The sequence below is a fragment of the Monodelphis domestica genome, chromosome 1 (genome assembly GCF_027887165.1).
Source record: "Monodelphis domestica isolate mMonDom1 chromosome 1, mMonDom1.pri, whole genome shotgun sequence".
In the NCBI taxonomy this organism is placed as follows: domain Eukaryota; kingdom Metazoa; phylum Chordata; class Mammalia; order Didelphimorphia; family Didelphidae; genus Monodelphis; species Monodelphis domestica.
In genome coordinates, this window is record NC_077227.1 from 79966669 (window position 1) to 79985430 (window position 18762).

General features: G+C 34.9%; 1 protein-coding gene across 8 annotated transcripts in view; it reads right to left on the reverse strand.

The window, feature by feature from the left end:
* Positions 1–9961: 9961 nt before the first annotated feature.
* The window catches only part of CC2D2B (coiled-coil and C2 domain containing 2B), a 131482-nt gene continuing 122681 nt past the window's right edge, over positions 9962–18762 (reverse strand). For all 8 annotated transcript variants that reach the window (XM_056801779.1, XM_056801822.1, XM_056801812.1 and 5 more), the window contains 2 exons: positions 17782–17959; positions 9962–10166 (listed from right to left, as the gene is read on the reverse strand). In XM_056801779.1, the coding sequence (XP_056657757.1) occupies positions 9978–10166; positions 17782–17959 (367 nt within the window). In that variant the 3' untranslated portion in view covers positions 9962–9977. The remainder of the gene's footprint in view (positions 10167–17781; positions 17960–18762) is intronic.

Here is an 18762-nt window from a genome sequence, read left to right on the forward strand (position 1 = left end):
TTTGTCTGAAAAGTTTCTCCCCCAGGCCTCTCCCAGGTAGTCTAGCCCCAGGCTAGAATTCTCTTTTCCCTGGCCATCATGTAATCTAATCAGCCTTCTTTCCTTTCTTATATTCCCCAAAGTAGTAGTAGTCTCTAGGTAACCGAGGATGACTATTGTCTTTGTGTGTTTTTGTGCACAAAGACACTTGTGCATGAAGATTTAAGTGGAAAAGTGGATGCACAGAGACAGTCCCACTCTCTCGGCGTTGGAAGCCTGGGTCCAGTGGCACGAAAAATTGTTACACCTGGAGACTTCCTCAGCTGCATTGGATGGCCGTGTTGTCCTTTGTGCTCCAATACCCCCTAAGCACTCCACAGTGCTTTGCTGCGTCGCCCTCTCAGCCGTTGAACCTTCTTATTGGTTTCTTCCTTCTGTTCGGCCGAAGCAAACTTCACATGCTGGGTGAGCAAGGCCCCCGTTTACCAGGGGTCTACGACCCGATGGCTACCCTCACAAATTCCCCAAAGAGTATTCCCCAAAGAGTATATAAGATACCCCCCCCCCCCAATTCTTTAGTTTATGGAAAATTCCCATTCTTGGCATTTCCCTCAGAAATAGTGTTCCCAGAGACCCAGAGCTTGATTCTGTGTGGCATTATATGTGTGTGAAGTAGAAATTGTGGAGACCTTGAAAATTTCAAAGTACACCCTCTTTAACCACTATTCAAAAATATGACCAGGGAAAACCATCACTTAAAATATAATGCTTTATTGAGAGAAAGAGAGAAATAGTGTGTGTGTGTGGGGGGGAGGGGGCACTGACTCAGGCCACTAACTCAAGACAATGCCACCACCCCCTAAGGATTTACTGAGAAAATGCAGGGGACTTTCGCAAATCATTTGCCCAAGACAGAATGCCCCCAAATTCAAAGAAAAATCCATTATTTAAAGGAGAATCCTGATATAATAAAGCCTCTCTGAAGGGATTATATATACAGGACAGGGATATTATACAAAGAGAGGAGTTCAAGACTAGATTGCCTAGGGGAGGGTAGATGTTTTACAATGGGTACAATGTTTACACGTATCATTCCAGCCATAGGGCTTGATCTACTGGGAGAAACTCCTTAGACAAAACAGTCTGGGATGAGGTCAAGTTCTAGAATAAATGTCTTTTGTCCTATAGGGAGAAGGGTAGGGGTAGGGTAATCTTGTCTTGAAGGGAGCTTGATGGGGGGAGAAGGGAGAACCAGCTTTACTTAGATACTAATAACTATTACCTTGAGAATAATACACTAATTTCTCACTCCACAGTGTGTGTTTGCATGTGTGTATATGTGTTTGTGTGTGTATGCCTCTTTGTGGTGGCCACAAGAACATTGTCTCCCTTGTCCTAATTAAAGATGTCTTCGTAACTGCTTTAGTGGTTCTATATTTTTCCAGGTTGACAAATTCTTAGAATCAAGGGTTTAGGGCAAGACTTAAAGGTTATGGGTCTGATCTCCTTTTACAGATGAACAAACTGAGGAAAGGGAGGTGAAATTTTCTCAGGGTCACAGAGGCGGTAAACAAAAAAGCGGGGGACTGAATCCAGTAATTGTAACTGTAAACTCAGTGCATTTTCCAGTTCACTACACTGCACTCCTCTGGATCTCTTTAGTGGCAAACATCATCCTTTGATGATTGTTCCAAGTTCTGAAAATAGCTATGAGTTATTTGGGGCCAACTGTGATAATTTTAGGGATCTAATCGAGTAATACCATTTCTGGTTATTGATAAAGTGTGACTCTGAGGTCCATCCCATGTAACTTGTAAACTCTATAAAAACACTTCCCCAAAATGAATTCCAAAAAACTTTTACTAGTGATAACATCACTGGAATAAGTGTTTAGTCTTGTCAGATAACTACTTTGAAGGATAATATTCATTTGGATATGTAAATTGTATGTGAGAGAGACAAAGACTTAGAAAAGATATTCATTACAGACTTTACATGATGCAAGTGCTTCAACATGCATACACCAGGGGGTTTCTTCTATATTGTCTATATATTTTGTGAGGACATCTCTCCTTGGATATTTTAGACTAACTCCTGGATAGAAATGGTTAAAGGCTTGGTCAATGGGAATAAGTCTATGTATTCCCCTTTGTTTAAATCCCTGACATAGCACTAAACACAACTTGGTAAATTCTTTTTGACATTAAGGATAAATGATGAGGTATCTGTATGCAGATTATTTATTTACATGGCATTAGAAATTTGAGAATTTTTGTTATCAATTTACTTAAAATATAACCATTCAGAATGAAGGAGAATTTCAATTCAACAAACATTTAACTCCCATGTATGTACAAAGCATTATGCTAGCTACTGAGAATACTATAAAAACAAAAATCTTCACTTTGTGTAGGGGAAAAAGGGTTATTTTTAAAAAGGTTGGAGTGGTCACCAGGAATTAATGCCAAAGAGATTTATTTTACAATGTATTTACAAAATATAGAGAAGAATGAAGAAGGAAATCAGAGAGAGGATAGGGTAAGATATCTAGCCTAAGCACTAAATAACTTACTTCTGGCCCCTAGCTCAATTCGGGCAGGGACAGAGAGAGTTGGTTTTTAGCTGGCCTTGGCAAAGCCAAAGACCTGGGGAAGTCTCTTCAGAAAAATCCAGCAATACAAGTCAGCTTTTTCACTCACCATTTGTCAGTTGAAAGGAAGAGATTTTAGAACAACCTCACCAGGAAACAGGGTCTCAGGTCCAGGCAGCACATTCTTCACCAGCCTCCACTTCTTAGAACGAAGAACTGCCAGTAGAACTCCCAGTAGAACCCTCTCTTCCAGGAGGTTCAACTCCAAGTGAAAGTTCCAAGTTGAACTCCCAGTAGAGCTCCCAGTAGAACTCTCTCTCCAAGTGAGAGTTCCAAGGCAAACTGCCCTCAGGCAGTTGTCACTCCCTTTTAAAAGCACTTTCTTTTGCATCACTTCCCCTAATTTTACTTCTACCAATCACAGTTGACATTTTTGCTTTTAGGACTGCCCAGGGGCAGTCAGTTGATTTTGCTTCTCACCCACCATTTCACATGTGGGTCACAGACCTCCCACTTAATGTGTGAAATGGGGTGTTTATACCTTTGGTGATTAAATCTAAAAAATGGGCAGATCTCCCCAAGACTGCAAGTAGGGTGTTTACACTTTTGGTGATTAAATCTATAAAACAGGCAGGGATTGGTTATAATTTAATCTTCACAATCAGAGGAGAGTTCATTAACTTCATTGTTATAATCAGGGGAGAGTTAGATTTAATTTTCACAACTTTCATAGAGATTACATTTTATCAGGAGATAAACATATACATAAAATAAAAACAAGGCATTTAATGAGAGGATACTAACCACTGCTGGGATCAGGAAAGGCTTTGAAAAGGAGTTTGCCACTTTTGCTAGAGAGAGAGATTTCTCGGCAGTTTTTACATTCTTGAAGGCATATATACATTTGCTAACAGTGAATGAATAAACAGCTGTGAGAGCATATAAACTCTTACCTTGTATTTCATTCTCTATTTCCCTACTCTTCTTCACTCCCACAACTTCAGATTTGAGAAAAAAGGAGTTGCTGAAATTATTGTATTTTTTGATAATAGCAAGAGAAATGGGTAGCCTTAGTGTTACATTAGTGTAAAAGAACCAGAGGAGGGTCTATATTATATACGGGTTAGATTATGATTTACAAAAAGACACAGATATCAAGGGGGAGAGTGAATTAGAAATATAATTAGCAATTCTGATGCATTATCAGTCTTCCTTTACCCCCAATTAGTTTGTATTTACAAATATTTTATATTGATTTGTGTTCATTCTGTTCTTTCCCCTCCTAGAATATGTTTGTATCCTTAGCACCTAAAACAATACCTTACAAATAGTAGGTGCTTAAAATTTGTTGAACGAATGAATGCATAAATATCTTTCATAATGAAACAGGATCCAAACTGTTGTGGGTTATAACTTTAAAAAAAAAAAAAAACCTTGACTTGCCATCTTAAGGACCATCATTTACTCTTCTCCTTTCGGAGAGCCCAACTCCTATCAAAAGCTACTAGGTTCATTACTACCAATTTCATACCTCTCACCAGGGTTTGTTGGTAAGTGGTTTTCCAGAAAAAAATGCACATGACCTTCCTAGAAGTTTAATCTGCCTTATTGACATATGCTCCATCAGATTCTTAAAATTAATAAATCAACAAAATAAACTGTAATTTTTCAGCATTGGTTAATTTCCAAGGTATACAAATACTGAAAATTTAACAGCTTTCTGGAAGAGCTAGTGTCAGGTGGCTCCAGTACCCTTCAGTTTAGTTTCTAACCCTACCTGTCACCTGAAGCTTTTCTCTTCAAGATTACCAACAGTGTCCTTTAGGGGTAAAATTTAGGGTTGAACTGAATATATTTTTAGTTGGTCGCCATGGATTGGAATTCTAAATCCCAATGAAATACTCAACTCATAATGGAATTTTATGGTGGTTTATTTACAACAGAAGGAAGAAATTAAGAAATGAGAGGAAAAGGGAAGAGCTGCTCCAGCATAGTCTGAACTAGGCAGGAGTTCAGAGGCCTCAGCCAAGGCATCTCTCCAGAAGTTGGTGCCTCCAGAAAAGCCAAGGAAAAGAGAAGTCAGCCTTATAACTCACCATGTGATCATCTAAGGGAAGCAGTCTGAGGTTTCACACTCGAGCTCCTCCATGATCGACTTCCATGGCCAAGTCCCTCTCATAGGAAGTGACGTGAAATATAAAGGCAGTCTTTATGCCACTTCCTGTGTCTTACATGAACCAATGGTGGCTTAAACTTGGCTTTGGATGGCCCAGTGGGTCAGTCAGTTGTTTCTGATTTGCCACTTGCTAGCACATGTGAGTCATAGACCTTCCTCCCCTACACTTAATCCTTAAGTGGGGGTATCTACATTCCTGGTTGTTAAAATTCTAAAGACTAAGCAGGGTGGAGTAAATCTAAAATTCCCATGCCTCAACTACTAAACTCATTTCTCCCCCTCGTTTTCATCTTACCTTTCTGTAGCTTTTGGCACTGTTAGCCATCCCCTTCTCTTGGGTATGCTCTGCTTTCTAAAGTTTCTATCACTCCCCCCCCCCCCCCGCCCCCCACATTAGAGTGGTTCCTTTTGTCTTCATGACCTTTGAGCTTCTTTTTGGGCTTTCTTCTCTTTCTATATTCTTTCCTTTGGTGATCTCATATACTTCACTGGGTCCAAGAATCTGTATCTGTATTCTCATAGCTCCCAAAATTTATATATTTACTTTGAATCTTCCTTTTGAACTCTAGCCCTGAATCACCAACTCTCATTGGAATCTCAAATTCAACAGAGTGCTGAGCAATCTAACCTCACTTACTAGCTGTATGACCCTGAGCAAATTACTATTTACTATTACTATTATAAATACATCTCTATTTGCCTCAGTTTCTTTAACTATAAGGTAGGATCATAATAGCATCGATTTTCCATGGTTGTTTTGAGAAATGATTATTGTTGAAAATGAAATAGTAATTATAAGGTGCTTAGCACAAGTGCTTGGCACATAAAAGGCATTTAATAAATGCTTATTCTCTTGGTCTCTCCCTTCTCCCTTTTCAAGTCCTCTTCTAAACTTCTCTATAGCTTTGCAAAGTGCTCTGAACTTCACCCACTGGCTCTTTAAGCCTCCTTCCAAGCCCTTCCCTTGGATCCTTCAAGATCTTTCCATTGGCCGATAGGCTCCATTGTCACATCTCCTGGCCTCTGATTTCTGCAGGTCAGGAACCTGGCCCACCACACAACCCTGGCAGACTCATACTCATGACTCTGTGACTCCCACAATTACTCACTGGGGTGAATCTTCCAGGATTGGACTGGGTTGGAGGTCCCCCAGATATTTGGTTCACACATGATCATATTTGTCTTTTCTTATAGTGTAATAATATTGTTATATTGATTTACCACAATTTGCTTTGCCATTCCCCAATTGATGGCTATCTATTTGGTTTCCAGTTTTTTACTAGTACAATAAATAACAACTATAAATATTTTGGTGTATATGTGACCTTTTTTCTTTTTTAATCCTTGGCTGCCTTGGTGAATATACCTAGCATACCATATCTGGATCAATGGATATAAAATTTTTAGTCTCTCCCCCTCCCAAACTAATTCCAAATATCTTTCCAGAATGGTTGTACCAATTAAGTACTTCACCAATAACGTGTGTCTTTTTTTTTTTTTACCAACTCCAACACTGACTGTTCTCATCTTTATTCTAATTTTTGTTGCCTTTATCAATTTATTGGATGTTGGGTATTATTCTGGTCACTATGATTTTGCATATTCATAGGCCATCTTCTTACTAGTAGCCTTGTTGTCAGGATCAGAAACAATAGACTCAGAATCTTGCATTTCTCTTAGCAATTTGAATTTTTTATATGGTTGTTAATACTTTGCAGCTGACTTGTTTATTCACATCTTTTGATTTTTTTTCTATTGCCAAATTGTTCTGGTAGTTGCCTCTCTATTTTGAATATCCAATCCATTTCAGAGATGTTCGACACAAAAGTTTATTTCCAATATATTATTTCTCATTTTATGTGAGTTGACTTAATTAGTGATAAAGTATTTAATTTTCACATGGCAAAAATTATTTACTGTATTTAATCTTAGATTAAGAATTTCCCCCTGATCCTTACTCATGAAAGTTCTCTATCCTTATTGAGATCAATAGTATCTTCCAAGCTACCTTGGTTTAAATCCTCAGAGTTAAACATACTTTTATCTCACTCATTCCCCCCCCCCTTTTTATTGATTTATTCATATCCTTCACCTCTATTCTTTTCTTTTGCATGTAATACTTTAGTTTAGCTTATAACACCTCTAATATGTAATATTATAATAATTTCATAATTCATCTCCCTGTTTGTTTTCTACTGTGTGTACCAGCCAACTCTTGATATAGTATTCCAATGCCTTCCTATAAATCTTCAATAACTCTTCCAAGTAGTTTCTGCCCTGTAGTGTTTAATACCTTTCCTAAGAGGAAATAATAATAATAATAATAACAACAACAACAACAATAATATCATTCCTCCAATGGAACTTATCTTGGCAAAAGCTGCTTCATATACAACTATGTTCAGATCCTAAAATGTTATTATACTCTGTCAAATGCTGTTGGAGAAAATGTTTGTTCATGAAACTTATAGTAAAGAAGTAATCTTCTAAAAATATTTTTTATCATTTTAACATGTTTTAATTGGCCTGCAAATTGGATTTGCAAGTTTTTCTGACATTTTAGGCTAAGTATGCCCATTTCCTTTTCAAAAATCCTTTGAGATATTAGGGCTATTTTGTCATTTATTTCTTTATTAAGTATAATTTCTGAATTTTGAAAATCTGAGGATTTTTAATTACCTCAGCATCTTCAACTCTTTCCTTTTCCTATTTTATTAGCTCCTTTATTTCATTTGTTATTTTGCATAATCTAGGCTTAGAGATGAAAGGTTTAGTTTAAAAATGATTGCCCTGAACTCATTGACAATATGTTGTTGCATAATGGAGCTAAGGGTACCATTCAAAAAATATTGTCTGTAACTAATGAGATTCGTTTTCCATTTTATGATATACAGATGTACAAAATATTCATGTTGTAAACCCATTTTATGAACATTCATGGTTTACCTGTTTTAGTGGTCTATATTGAAACATTTCTAGCAGGTATAGTATTGGTTATTTTTTATTTCAATCTATTTTGGCTTTCTTTGGTACCTAATAGAAAGGAGAGACACTTTCTGCTCCTTGTTATCCTCTAAACTAAACTGATCATCACACTGGTTTTCAGAAGGATGTGCTACCCCATATGCTTTTTATACTTACAACAATGGTTTCACCATAGTCTTAACTCAAATAGTATTTCCAGAGCTCACTTAGCCAGCATTTCAGAGTTCCTGTCAGGCCTTCCACACTAGTTTATTGGTTTCAGGGCACACAGAATCCTTGCTATGCTGCACCCTAGTTGACATTCTCTTATTTTTCCTGTTTCCCATCTCCTTATGATAGTAGGTTGTATTTCAAGGAGATTATTATTATTATAATGACATTACCTTTCTGAGGTTCAATTCACTCCTAAGTAAAATGAAGAGATTAGATATTCTCTAAGAATAACTTTCTAGTAATAGTGCTCTGTGATTCTTCATTCTCACCAAGACTTTTGAAGGAAAAGAGAAATATGCTCTTGGTAAAGTATTGATTAGACACACATTTAAATGTTTTTAATGAAAACCTGACAGTTCTGCTTAACTCATTTTGACACTTCTTAAATATTTTTCTTTGGTTCACATTTTAAATTATGCATATACTGTCTGGTGCAATATAATTTTAGCATTCAAAAAGGAAATACGATAAAAATAACTTTTGCCACTAAAAATTGCAATTTGCTAAATAGGACTAAACCAAGCATGTTGAAAATATTTATAGTGTAATGTTACCAATGTACTTAAAATTGTATTTTTATTCTTATATTCAATTTAGTTGCAAACATGCTTATACATCAGCTGTAATAAACTGAATTAATGGGGTCTCTAAAGTTCTTCAAAAATCTAATCTTATTTATAGGCATCATTTTGTGTTCTCTCTATCAAAGTGGAAGTATTACTTCATTAGGAAATGATATGGGGATGTTATAGTGGTTCTAGACATATATGAAAAATTTTAACTAGTTCTCTGTGTTTGAGCATTTTCAATTTCCACTTTCATAGTGGTAATAACACTTTTCTCCACCTCTCTATGCATACAAAGAGTTCAAGCCTGGCCCAAGACATAATTCACAGACTCTAGAGAAAGGGCCCAATGTGAATTGTTAGCTTTAGAACTTCTAAGAGGCACATATTCACAATTTGGTAAATTCTCTCTAGAAGATTTCAGGAGAACATTTGGAGTGTGTCCCTCTCAGCTTGTGTTTGTGGCCTGCCAAGACCCATTAAGTGAGAGATTTCCCCTGTCTCCTCCTGTGTAAAATGGATCTGTGTTTCCTGTTCTGGATTTATGACTAAGAGCCTATTCCACTGGACCCCTAACAAAAAAAAATCATCTGCTTATTCAAATAAGTCACTAAGTAACATTTCAGCAAATGGTAGTGTTTTCTTCTGTAGCATGTGAAATTCAAGGACATATATATGATGACTTACTTCACAGACCTTTGGCCACACTCTTTTCATAATCTCCTCTCTACCAGAGAAGCCTCCCCAATGCAGGTAGAATTTTGTTGAAGTGAATGTGGAAGAACCTTCCCACTGAAGAAGGTAGATTTGAAATTTAGAGTACATCTCCTCCATCCCCACTAGGCTCTGAGAACTTATCAGAATTCATGGTGCTTCCTCCTGGATATTGACACTTCCTGCTCTTTGAAAACTCCCAAAGGGAGACTCCTGCCATAGTCTGAACAGGTATTTGAACATTTGTATTGGAAAGAGAATTTGTAAGTATTTAATTCTGCTGTATTTCTATATTTTTAGGAAAAATGTCCTTGTCCCCTTGTCCCCTATTCCCCTCTTTCAGCTGGTAGGCAGTAAGCCAGGGGCTTTAACACCAACTTCACATCAACAATGTGAAAGTTTCTCTATACCATTGTAGTTCAGTTACCTCCTTACTAGAATTATAACTGCTGACCTTCAAATAGAGTTTTTACTGCCTAAAGGACCCCCCCCCCAAGGGACTTTTCAGTAACTCCAGAGGATTCCCTATGGTCTCTCTCAAAGAACATAGTGTAAATTACCAGAGTGCAAGAATTCTTGGGAGAGTCATTGAATGGGTTAAATTCTTTCCCTAATTTGAAGATCAGTACCAATCCTAGAACATCAAAATTCAGAGCAGGGAAGCTTCCTTTTCTTCTTATAGGGAACCCAGGAAATTGCCTTTTAGACACTGCAAGAATTTAACATTTTAGACACTGGTTTCATTTGTTGCTTTTCATTGATGGCGAACCAAGGAAGCCAAGTAGATCCAAATAGATAATATGTTATTTGGATATGCATGAATGTATACAGCTAGGGCAAATTCTGTCTGGGGAAATTCAGAAGAATGAATACCAGTTTGGTACACAGCATTGATTATTGATTGTAAATCAGTGTATGGCAGCTGGATAGGAAATCCTGAAACCTGGAAAAAATAATAAGCATGAGGATAGTTTGGAAATATTACATAAAAGATCAGGTGCTACATTTCACAGAATCATAGAACCTCTGAGGTGAGTTGAAAGGTACCTTAATAATCAATCGGTCTACCCCATACCTAAAAGTATATCTTGATCAGTTATTTTTCAACCTTTCTTTGGAGCCCTTTACTGAGGAGGATCTCGCTATGCCCCCAAACAGTCCTCCTTCTGTTAGATAACCTTAATTGTTAGCAAGTTCTATTATTAAAGGCCACTAAAAGAAAAAATTCAGATATTATAGAGCCACAATTAGAATTACACAGGACTTAGAGTTTCTACCTTAAAAGATCACAAATCTTGGAATATGATATTCTGGAAGGCAAAGGAATTAGAATTCCTAAAATCACCTAACCAGTGAAACAGCATAATACATTAAAGCAAAAAAATGGATTTTAATGACTTTGAGAACTTCCAAGAATTCTTAATGAAAAGACCAGAACTTCATAGAAAATATGACATTCAAGCACAAGGCTTAAGAGAAGTATGAAAAGGTAAATAGGAAAGAGAAAATGTAAGGATTTAATAAGGTTAAATTTTTAAGATGTGTACATTTTTATATGAGAAGACCATACTTATAACTCCCATAATCTTTATCAATATTAGGACAATTAGGAGGAATATTCATAGATAGAGGGGATTGTGAATTGATGGGAAATATTAAAAAATTTTATGGAAGGAAAAAAGAAGACTGCACTGGGAGAAGATGGAAGGGAGAGATAAAATGGGATGAATTATCTCATATAAAAGAGACTTGAAAGAATTATTATATAAGAGGTTAGGATGGGGATATATGGCAGGTATGAAGATAGAATTGACTCTCCCCTTGCCTATTTTTGAATTAATCAACCAAAGTTTGAACACTCCTACTTGGCACTAGGTGGAGGAGTTCGCAAGCCACTTAGAGAGCTCCACCCTTTCAACTCAATCAGTCAGAACCTTGTGAATCCTTTGATAAGAGTTTACACCCTCATAGGAGGAGAGGTGGAACCTACAAACACTTCCCACCCTGGGCAGTGCTAAGCAAATTTAAAGTCTGAAATTGATGCCTGTAAAGTGGAGGAAGGGTCAGAAGTGACATATAAAAGGACTATAAAAGATGATGAACTTCTTTTGTGACGGGTCTTGGTCCTGAATCTTGGGTATGGAGGAGCTTGGACCTGGGACTCTGGCTCTTGGACTGCTTCTGGTAAGATTGCTCCTGGATCTTCTCCTGGTGAGTGAAAAGCTGACCTTCCTTTCCTGACTTCTGAAGAGTTTAGTTCTGGAGAGGTCTCCTCTTCTTGGAGGAGGTTGTGTGGGTTGAACCCTTGCTTAATTCAAGACCAAGTCCTCCGGCTGAGGGGTTCATGAGCCTTGGATGGTTGAGCTTGGGACTGGAGCAACATTTAGGGTGATAAGTTAGACTTCTTACTCTACCCTTTCTTTTATTTCTCTATTTTCATTCTGTTCACCTTTTTTTGTAAACAAAAGCAGCTAAAAGTCATTTTGACTTGGGCTATATTAATTTTAAAATCAGAGACCATAGTATTATCTTAAAATTCTCATATATTTAGTCAAATCCCTTAATTTAATTCCTCATACAGGCAACCCTTAAACTTTGTTCTCATCAGATTTGGCTCAAAGAGGGAATAACATACAAATTCAGTTAGATATATAGAAATCCATATTACCCTAAAAAGAAGTAATAAAGAAGAGAGAAAAGGAAAATATGGGGGAACCTAGAAAAGGGAAAACAGATTGGGGGAGATTCTAGTTAGAAGTAAAATACTTGTGAAAAGGGACAAGACTCTCTTAGTTTATTTTTAATGAAATCAATTAGCCACCTTTAAGTGACTTGTGAACTTTCTTACTTAATGGTTAGCTAGGTAATAAGGAGGGATACTTTAAGTTCTTAATTTGATTAAATTAAAGGTTGCTGATTGATTACATTAAGAATAAACTAAGGGAGTCTAATTCTCTCTTCACAACAGTTAATTATCATAATTGTAAATGTGAATAGGATGATCTCACCCATAACAAAAAAACATTTGGAAGCATGGAATAAAAACCAGAATCCAACAATATGCTGTTTACAAGAAACACATTTGAAGCACAGAAACACAGAGTAAAGGTAAAGAAAGGGCTAGAATAGAATCTATTATGCTTTAGATGAAATTTAAAAAAAAACAGGGGTAGCAATCATGCTCTCAGAGAAAGATAAAATGAAATAAAAATAAATCTAATTAAAAGAGATAAGGATGGAAACTATATCTTGATTAAAAAAGTACCATAGAAAATGAGGTATTATTAATATTAAATATATATGCACCAAGTGGCATAGTACCCACATTTTAAAAGAAGAAGTTAAATGAATTATAGTAGGAAACAGATAATGAAACTATGCTTGTGGAGGGCATCAACTTTCCCTTCTCAGAATTAAATAAATTCAAACAAAAAACAAACTAGAAAGAAGTTAAGACAATGAATAGAATTATAGAAAAGTTGGACATGATAGACTTTTGGAAAAAGTTACATGGGAATAGAATGTACCTTTTTCTTTAGCAGTGCATGATACCTACACAAAAAATGACCTTGTATTAGGGCATAAAAACCTCATGATCAAGTACAGAAAAGTAGAAATGTTGAATGCATTATTTTCAGATCACAATGCAATAGAAATGATATTCAATAAAGGACCATGGAAAGAGAGATTAAGAATTAACTGGGGGGGGGGAGCAGTTAGATAGCTCACTTAACCCCCATTGACCAATCCTTAACCACTCTTCTCCTTTGGAAACAATACCTAATATTGACTCCAAGACAGAATGTAAGAGTTAAAAAATTTAACTGGAAACTCAATAATCTAATTCGAAAGAATAAGTTAGCCAAAGAACAAATCACAGAAACAATCAATAATTTTATTAAGGATAATGACAACAATGAGATAACACACCAAAATTTATGGGATATAAATTAAAATTTAAGCAGTGCTTAGGAGAAAATTTATATCTCTAATTGCTTACATCAAGAAAACAGAAAAATAACAGCTTAATAATTGAGCATGCAACTTAAAAAAACTAGAAAAAGAAAAAAATTAAAAATCTCCATTTAAACAATAAATTGGAAATCCTGAATATCAAAGGTGAGATGAGCAAAATTGAAAGCAATTGAACTAATAAATAAAACTAAAAGTTAGTTTTATGAAAAAGACCAGTAAAACAAATTATTGGCTAATTTGATTTAAAAAAGGAAAGAAGAAAACCAAATTATCAGTATCAAAAATGTAGAGGGTGAATATACCACCAGTCAAGTGGAAATTAAAGCATTCTACCTAATTATATGCCAACAAATTTGACCATTTAAGTGAGATGGGTGAATATTTACAAAAATATAAATTGCCTAGGTTAACAAAAGAGGAAATAGAATACTTAATCCCATTTCATAAAAAGAAATTGAACAAGCCATCAATAAACTCCCTAACAAAAAATCCCCAGTATTAGATGGATTCACAAATGAATTCTACCAAACATTTAAAGAACAGTTAATCCCAGTGCTATACAAATTATTTGCAAATTAGCTCCTTTTACACTAAAAATATGGTACTGATTCCTAAACCAGGAAGAGCAAAAACAAAGAAAGAAAACTATAGATCAATCTCACTAGTGAATATTGATGCAAAAATTTTAAATAAAATACTAGCAAAGAGATTAAAGCAATTTATAATGAAGATCATACACTATGACCAGGTGAGATTTATACCAGGAATTGAGGGCTAGTTTGATATTAGAAAAACTAGTAGCATAATTGACTATGTAACAAAGTCAACAGAAATAATATGATTATCTCTATGGATGCAGAAAAAGCTTTGGCAAAATATAACGTATGTTCCTATTCAAACACTAGAGGAATTAATGGAACATTTCTTAAAATGATAAATATTTTAAAGTGATTTCCTTGTCACACTATATATCTAAAACCATTAGCAAGCATTATCTATAATAAATATAAACTACATGCTTTCTCAATAAGATTGGGGGAAAGAAAATATGTCCATTATCACTACTACTATTCAATATTTTACTAGACATGCTAGTTACAGAAATAAGAGAAGAAAAAAAAATTAAAGGAATTAGAATAGGCAATGAAGAAATAAAACTATCATTCTTTGCAGACAATATGATGACATACTTAGAGAGTCCTAAAGAATCAACTAAAAAACTAGTTGAAATATTACTTTAGCAAAGTTGCAGGATATAAAATAAATCCATATAAATCTCTAGCATTTCCTTATATTGTCAATAAAGCCCAGCAACGAGATAGAAAAAAAAATTAATTTTAAATTAATTGTAGATAATATAAAATACTTGAGTGTCTACCTGCCAAAGCTACAGAAAATATATGAACACAATTACAAAACACTTTTCACAAAAATAAAGTCAGATCTAAACAATTGGAAAAATGTTCATTGCTCATGGGTTGGTTGAGTCAGTATAATAAAAATGACAATCCTACCTAAATTAGTCTACTTATTCAGTGCCATACCAATCAAACTGCCCAAAAATTATTTTACAGAACTAGGAAAAAATAACAAAATTCATATGGAAGAACAAAATAACAAGACTATTAAGAGAATCAATGAAAAAAAATGTGATAAAAAGTGGTCTAGGAGTACCAGATATCAAACTGTATTATAAAACTGTAATTAGTAAGACTATCTGGTACTGGCTAAGAAATAAAGTAGTAGATCAGTGGAGAAGATTACTGACATAATACATAGTAGTAAATGACCATAGTTTTGCAATTAGTTAATGCAATTATGTAATATAATATTTGATAAACCCAAAGATCCAAATTTTGGGGGTTAGGGTTAGGTTAGACCAAACAAGAGATAGAAAATTTTAGAGGAAGTAAAATGGATAACTTTTATGATGTTAAACTAAAAAAGTTTTGCATAAACAAAATTAATGCAACCAAGATTAGCAGAAAAGGAGAAAGTTGGGGGGAAATTTTTTCAGGAAATATCTCTGATGAATGCCTTATTTCTCAAATATATAGAGATCTGAGTCAAATTTATAATACAAATCATTTCCCAAATGATAAATGGTAAAAGGATATGAAGAGGCAGTTTTCAGATGAAGAAACCAAGGCTACATATAATCATATAAAAATAATCTAAATAGTTCTTAATTTGAAAATGCAAATTAAAACAATCTTGAGGTATGAACTTACACCTATCAGATTGGCTAATATGACAGAAGAGGAAAATAATAAATAATGGAAGCAATGTGGCAAAATTGGGACACTTGCACTGCTTGTGGAGTTGTGAACTGATCCAACCATTCTGGAGAGTGATTTGGAACTATCCCCAAAGAGCTTTAAAACTGTACATTACTTTTGACCCTGCAATATCACTACTAGATTAATATCCCAAAGAGGTTTTTTAAATAAGGAAAGGACCTGTTTGTACAAAAATATCCATAGCAGCTCTTTTTGTGATGGCCAAGAATCAGAAATTGAGGGGGATGTTCATTGATTGGGGAATGACTCAACAAGTTGTGCTATATGCTTGTAATGGAATATACTATTATGCTATATAAGAAATGATGTGAAAGATGATTTAAGAAAAATCTGGAAAGACCTACATGAACTGATACAAAGTGAAGTGAGCAGAACCAGGAAAACATGGTATATAGTAACAGCAGTATTATGTGATGAACTTTTATGAATGACTTAGCTATTTCTACCAATACAGTGATCTAAGACAATCCTAAAAGACACAAGATGAAAAATGCTATGTGCCTCCAGAGAAAGAACTGATAGTCTGATTGCAAACCAAGACATATTATATTTCACTTTATTTCTTCATTTTTCTTTCATTTGTTCAAGTTCTCTTTCATGAAAGGACTAATATGGAAAGATGTTTTATACAAATAACATGTAAAATCTATATCAGATTGCTTGTCATTTTAGGGAGCAGGAAGGAAGAGGATAATTTGGCTCAAACAATGAAAATGATGGTTAAAATTGTTTTTTCATGTAATTGACTTTAAAATAAAATATTAGTACATTTTAAAAAAGTTAATAACCCTTGCTTTGACTTGTCAAGATCATAGGATCACGGAACTAGAGCTGGAAGGGATCTTCCAGGCTCATCCAATTCCCTCATACTAACTCTGTTATCCAGTATATTAGATATTACTTCCAGCTTTATGTCATCTGAAAATTTTTTAAGAATGCTATCTATGCTTTTATATAAATCACTGATAAATAAAATTAATAACACAAGGCCAAGCCCAGATCCTTGAGGAATTCTATTGGAGATTTCCTACAAAATAATAGAAGTCACACACGTTGAAAATTAATTATTCATGAAATAAGGGAAATGTTTTAAAAAGGGATAAATTATATTTTTTTAAAAAGGTACAATTAAGGTAACGAAGACCCTACCTGCCAGCTGTCATCTTTTTCTCTTCCCATAGCTGTAAATGCTACCCAGGAGACCCTGAATGGTAACTAGGGCAGGAGAGGTTCAGAGATCTGCTTATTTTGTAGTTAACAATATTAAATGTCATTTTCTGATATTTCACTCTCTGTAAAGTAACTCATGAACATTTTAAAAAATAGAAAATCCTCTCCATTCACTGGACACACATTTTGGAAGTCTCTGTGAATACTTATTGTACATTCCTCTCAAACTAGAATGACAAGGGCTAAGATAGTCTAGTCCAACAAGGTTCTGCACAAAACATGACCAGTTTTGCTAAAATTTCTTCAAAGAGGCAAGAAACCCACTCTATTCTTAATCTCTCAGAAGCATTTTTTAGCCTCTGGGCTTATAGAACAATTTACTTCTGGCCCCTGTCTTTAGGGAAAGGATTCTTATTTCAGAATTAATAGTTCAAAAGTCTCAAATATTTAAATAAACAATTTCAAGTGATGTTTCTCAAAGATGTCCTTCTAATAGTGTCATATCACATTTGGAATACATTATCTCAGTATTTTGGAGCAGCTAGTTGGGGCAGTAGATAAAGGGCCTGGAGACAGGAAGATTTCCTGGGTTCAAATCTGGCCTTAGATATTTACTACCTGTGCAATCTTGGACAAGTCACTTAACCCTGTTTGCCTCAGTTTCCTCATCTGTTAAATGAACTGGAGATGGAAATGGCGAGCTAGTCTGGTGTCAAGAAAACTCCAAAGGAATGAACAATTTGGAAAGATGTTTTACGTGACAATACATGTATAACCCAGATCAAATTGCTTGCCAGCTCCAGGAGAGGGGAGGGAAAGGAGGGAAGAAGACAATTTGTATCACATACCTTTGGAAAGCTTGTGTGGAAGTATGTTATTAAATGTAATTGGTAAAAAAAAATCTTTATATCAATTTTTTTAAAAGAAAAGAAAACCTGAAAAGCAACTGAACAAAAACAAAACCTTAGAATTTGCATGACTTTTGATGTACTGGAACAGATACCTGGCTTCTTGAGCCATATTAACAGACATTCCAGGATTATTTAGAATTCCTTTCAGTAACTAACAAAGTAAATAAAATAATTTCATGAATGCACTTAAATCCATACTTACCCAATAAAATTGTAACAATCTTTCAAATTCACTTTCTTCTTCAGTTGAAACAAGGCTCCCAGTTCCAAGTTCTAATTTAGGAAGAATTTGCCTCAAGATAGCAGTACACTGTCGATTCCAACGAGTTGGTTGCTTGGGTCTCCATTCCATCAATTTACATTTTAAGGTTCTTTCGATCCTGAGTCAAAGGTAGGAAAATTTTATATTCTGAGAAATTCATACTGGAAAGACATTGAATTTGGATTTTGAGTGCCTCAGTTTGAATTGTGTGACACCTTAATAGTGATAAGACCTGAAAAATTAGGCAGTTGGACTACATAATCTCTCCTCTAGAGTTTGTAATTCACTCCTATAAAACTATTACTGAATTTGATACCTAATATGATTTTTATCATGAAATAATGATCATGGTTTCTACCTTTAAACACAATTATCTTCCTTACTTCCCAAGTTGCACTCCTTTCACATTAGCTATATTGGGGAGAATCAGGTTTATGTCTGTATGTGATATTCCAAATTAGGTAAAAAAAAAAATGGATCAATAAAACTTATTTTAAAGCATTCCAAATTCAAGCCTGACTTCTGTGACCATCTACCAGCAGTCATATAACCTAGAATAGCTAGCAACAGCTGCTGAAGCTTTCTCTCTCCTTTTGCCAGATGCCCTTAATCTCTCTGGGATTAGCTATGTAGCCTGAAAGTCACATGAGTTCATTACAACAGCTTCTATGTTTATTTTATGCTCTATGTGTCTAAGGATGCCCAGGCTTGGAAAAAGAAACTTTTTTATATAACTGAGTATGAAACCCAGAAGATTTTTTTTTAAAGATCAAATGTAAGTTTAAAAGCTCTACTTCAGTGTTCTTAAGAGTAAAATACTTATTTCTCCTAACTGTTAAATCAAAAACTCACAAAACCCAATAATGATAATAATAAAACCCTTCAGTTTTATTATAAGAATTTATTATATTGTAATAAAAC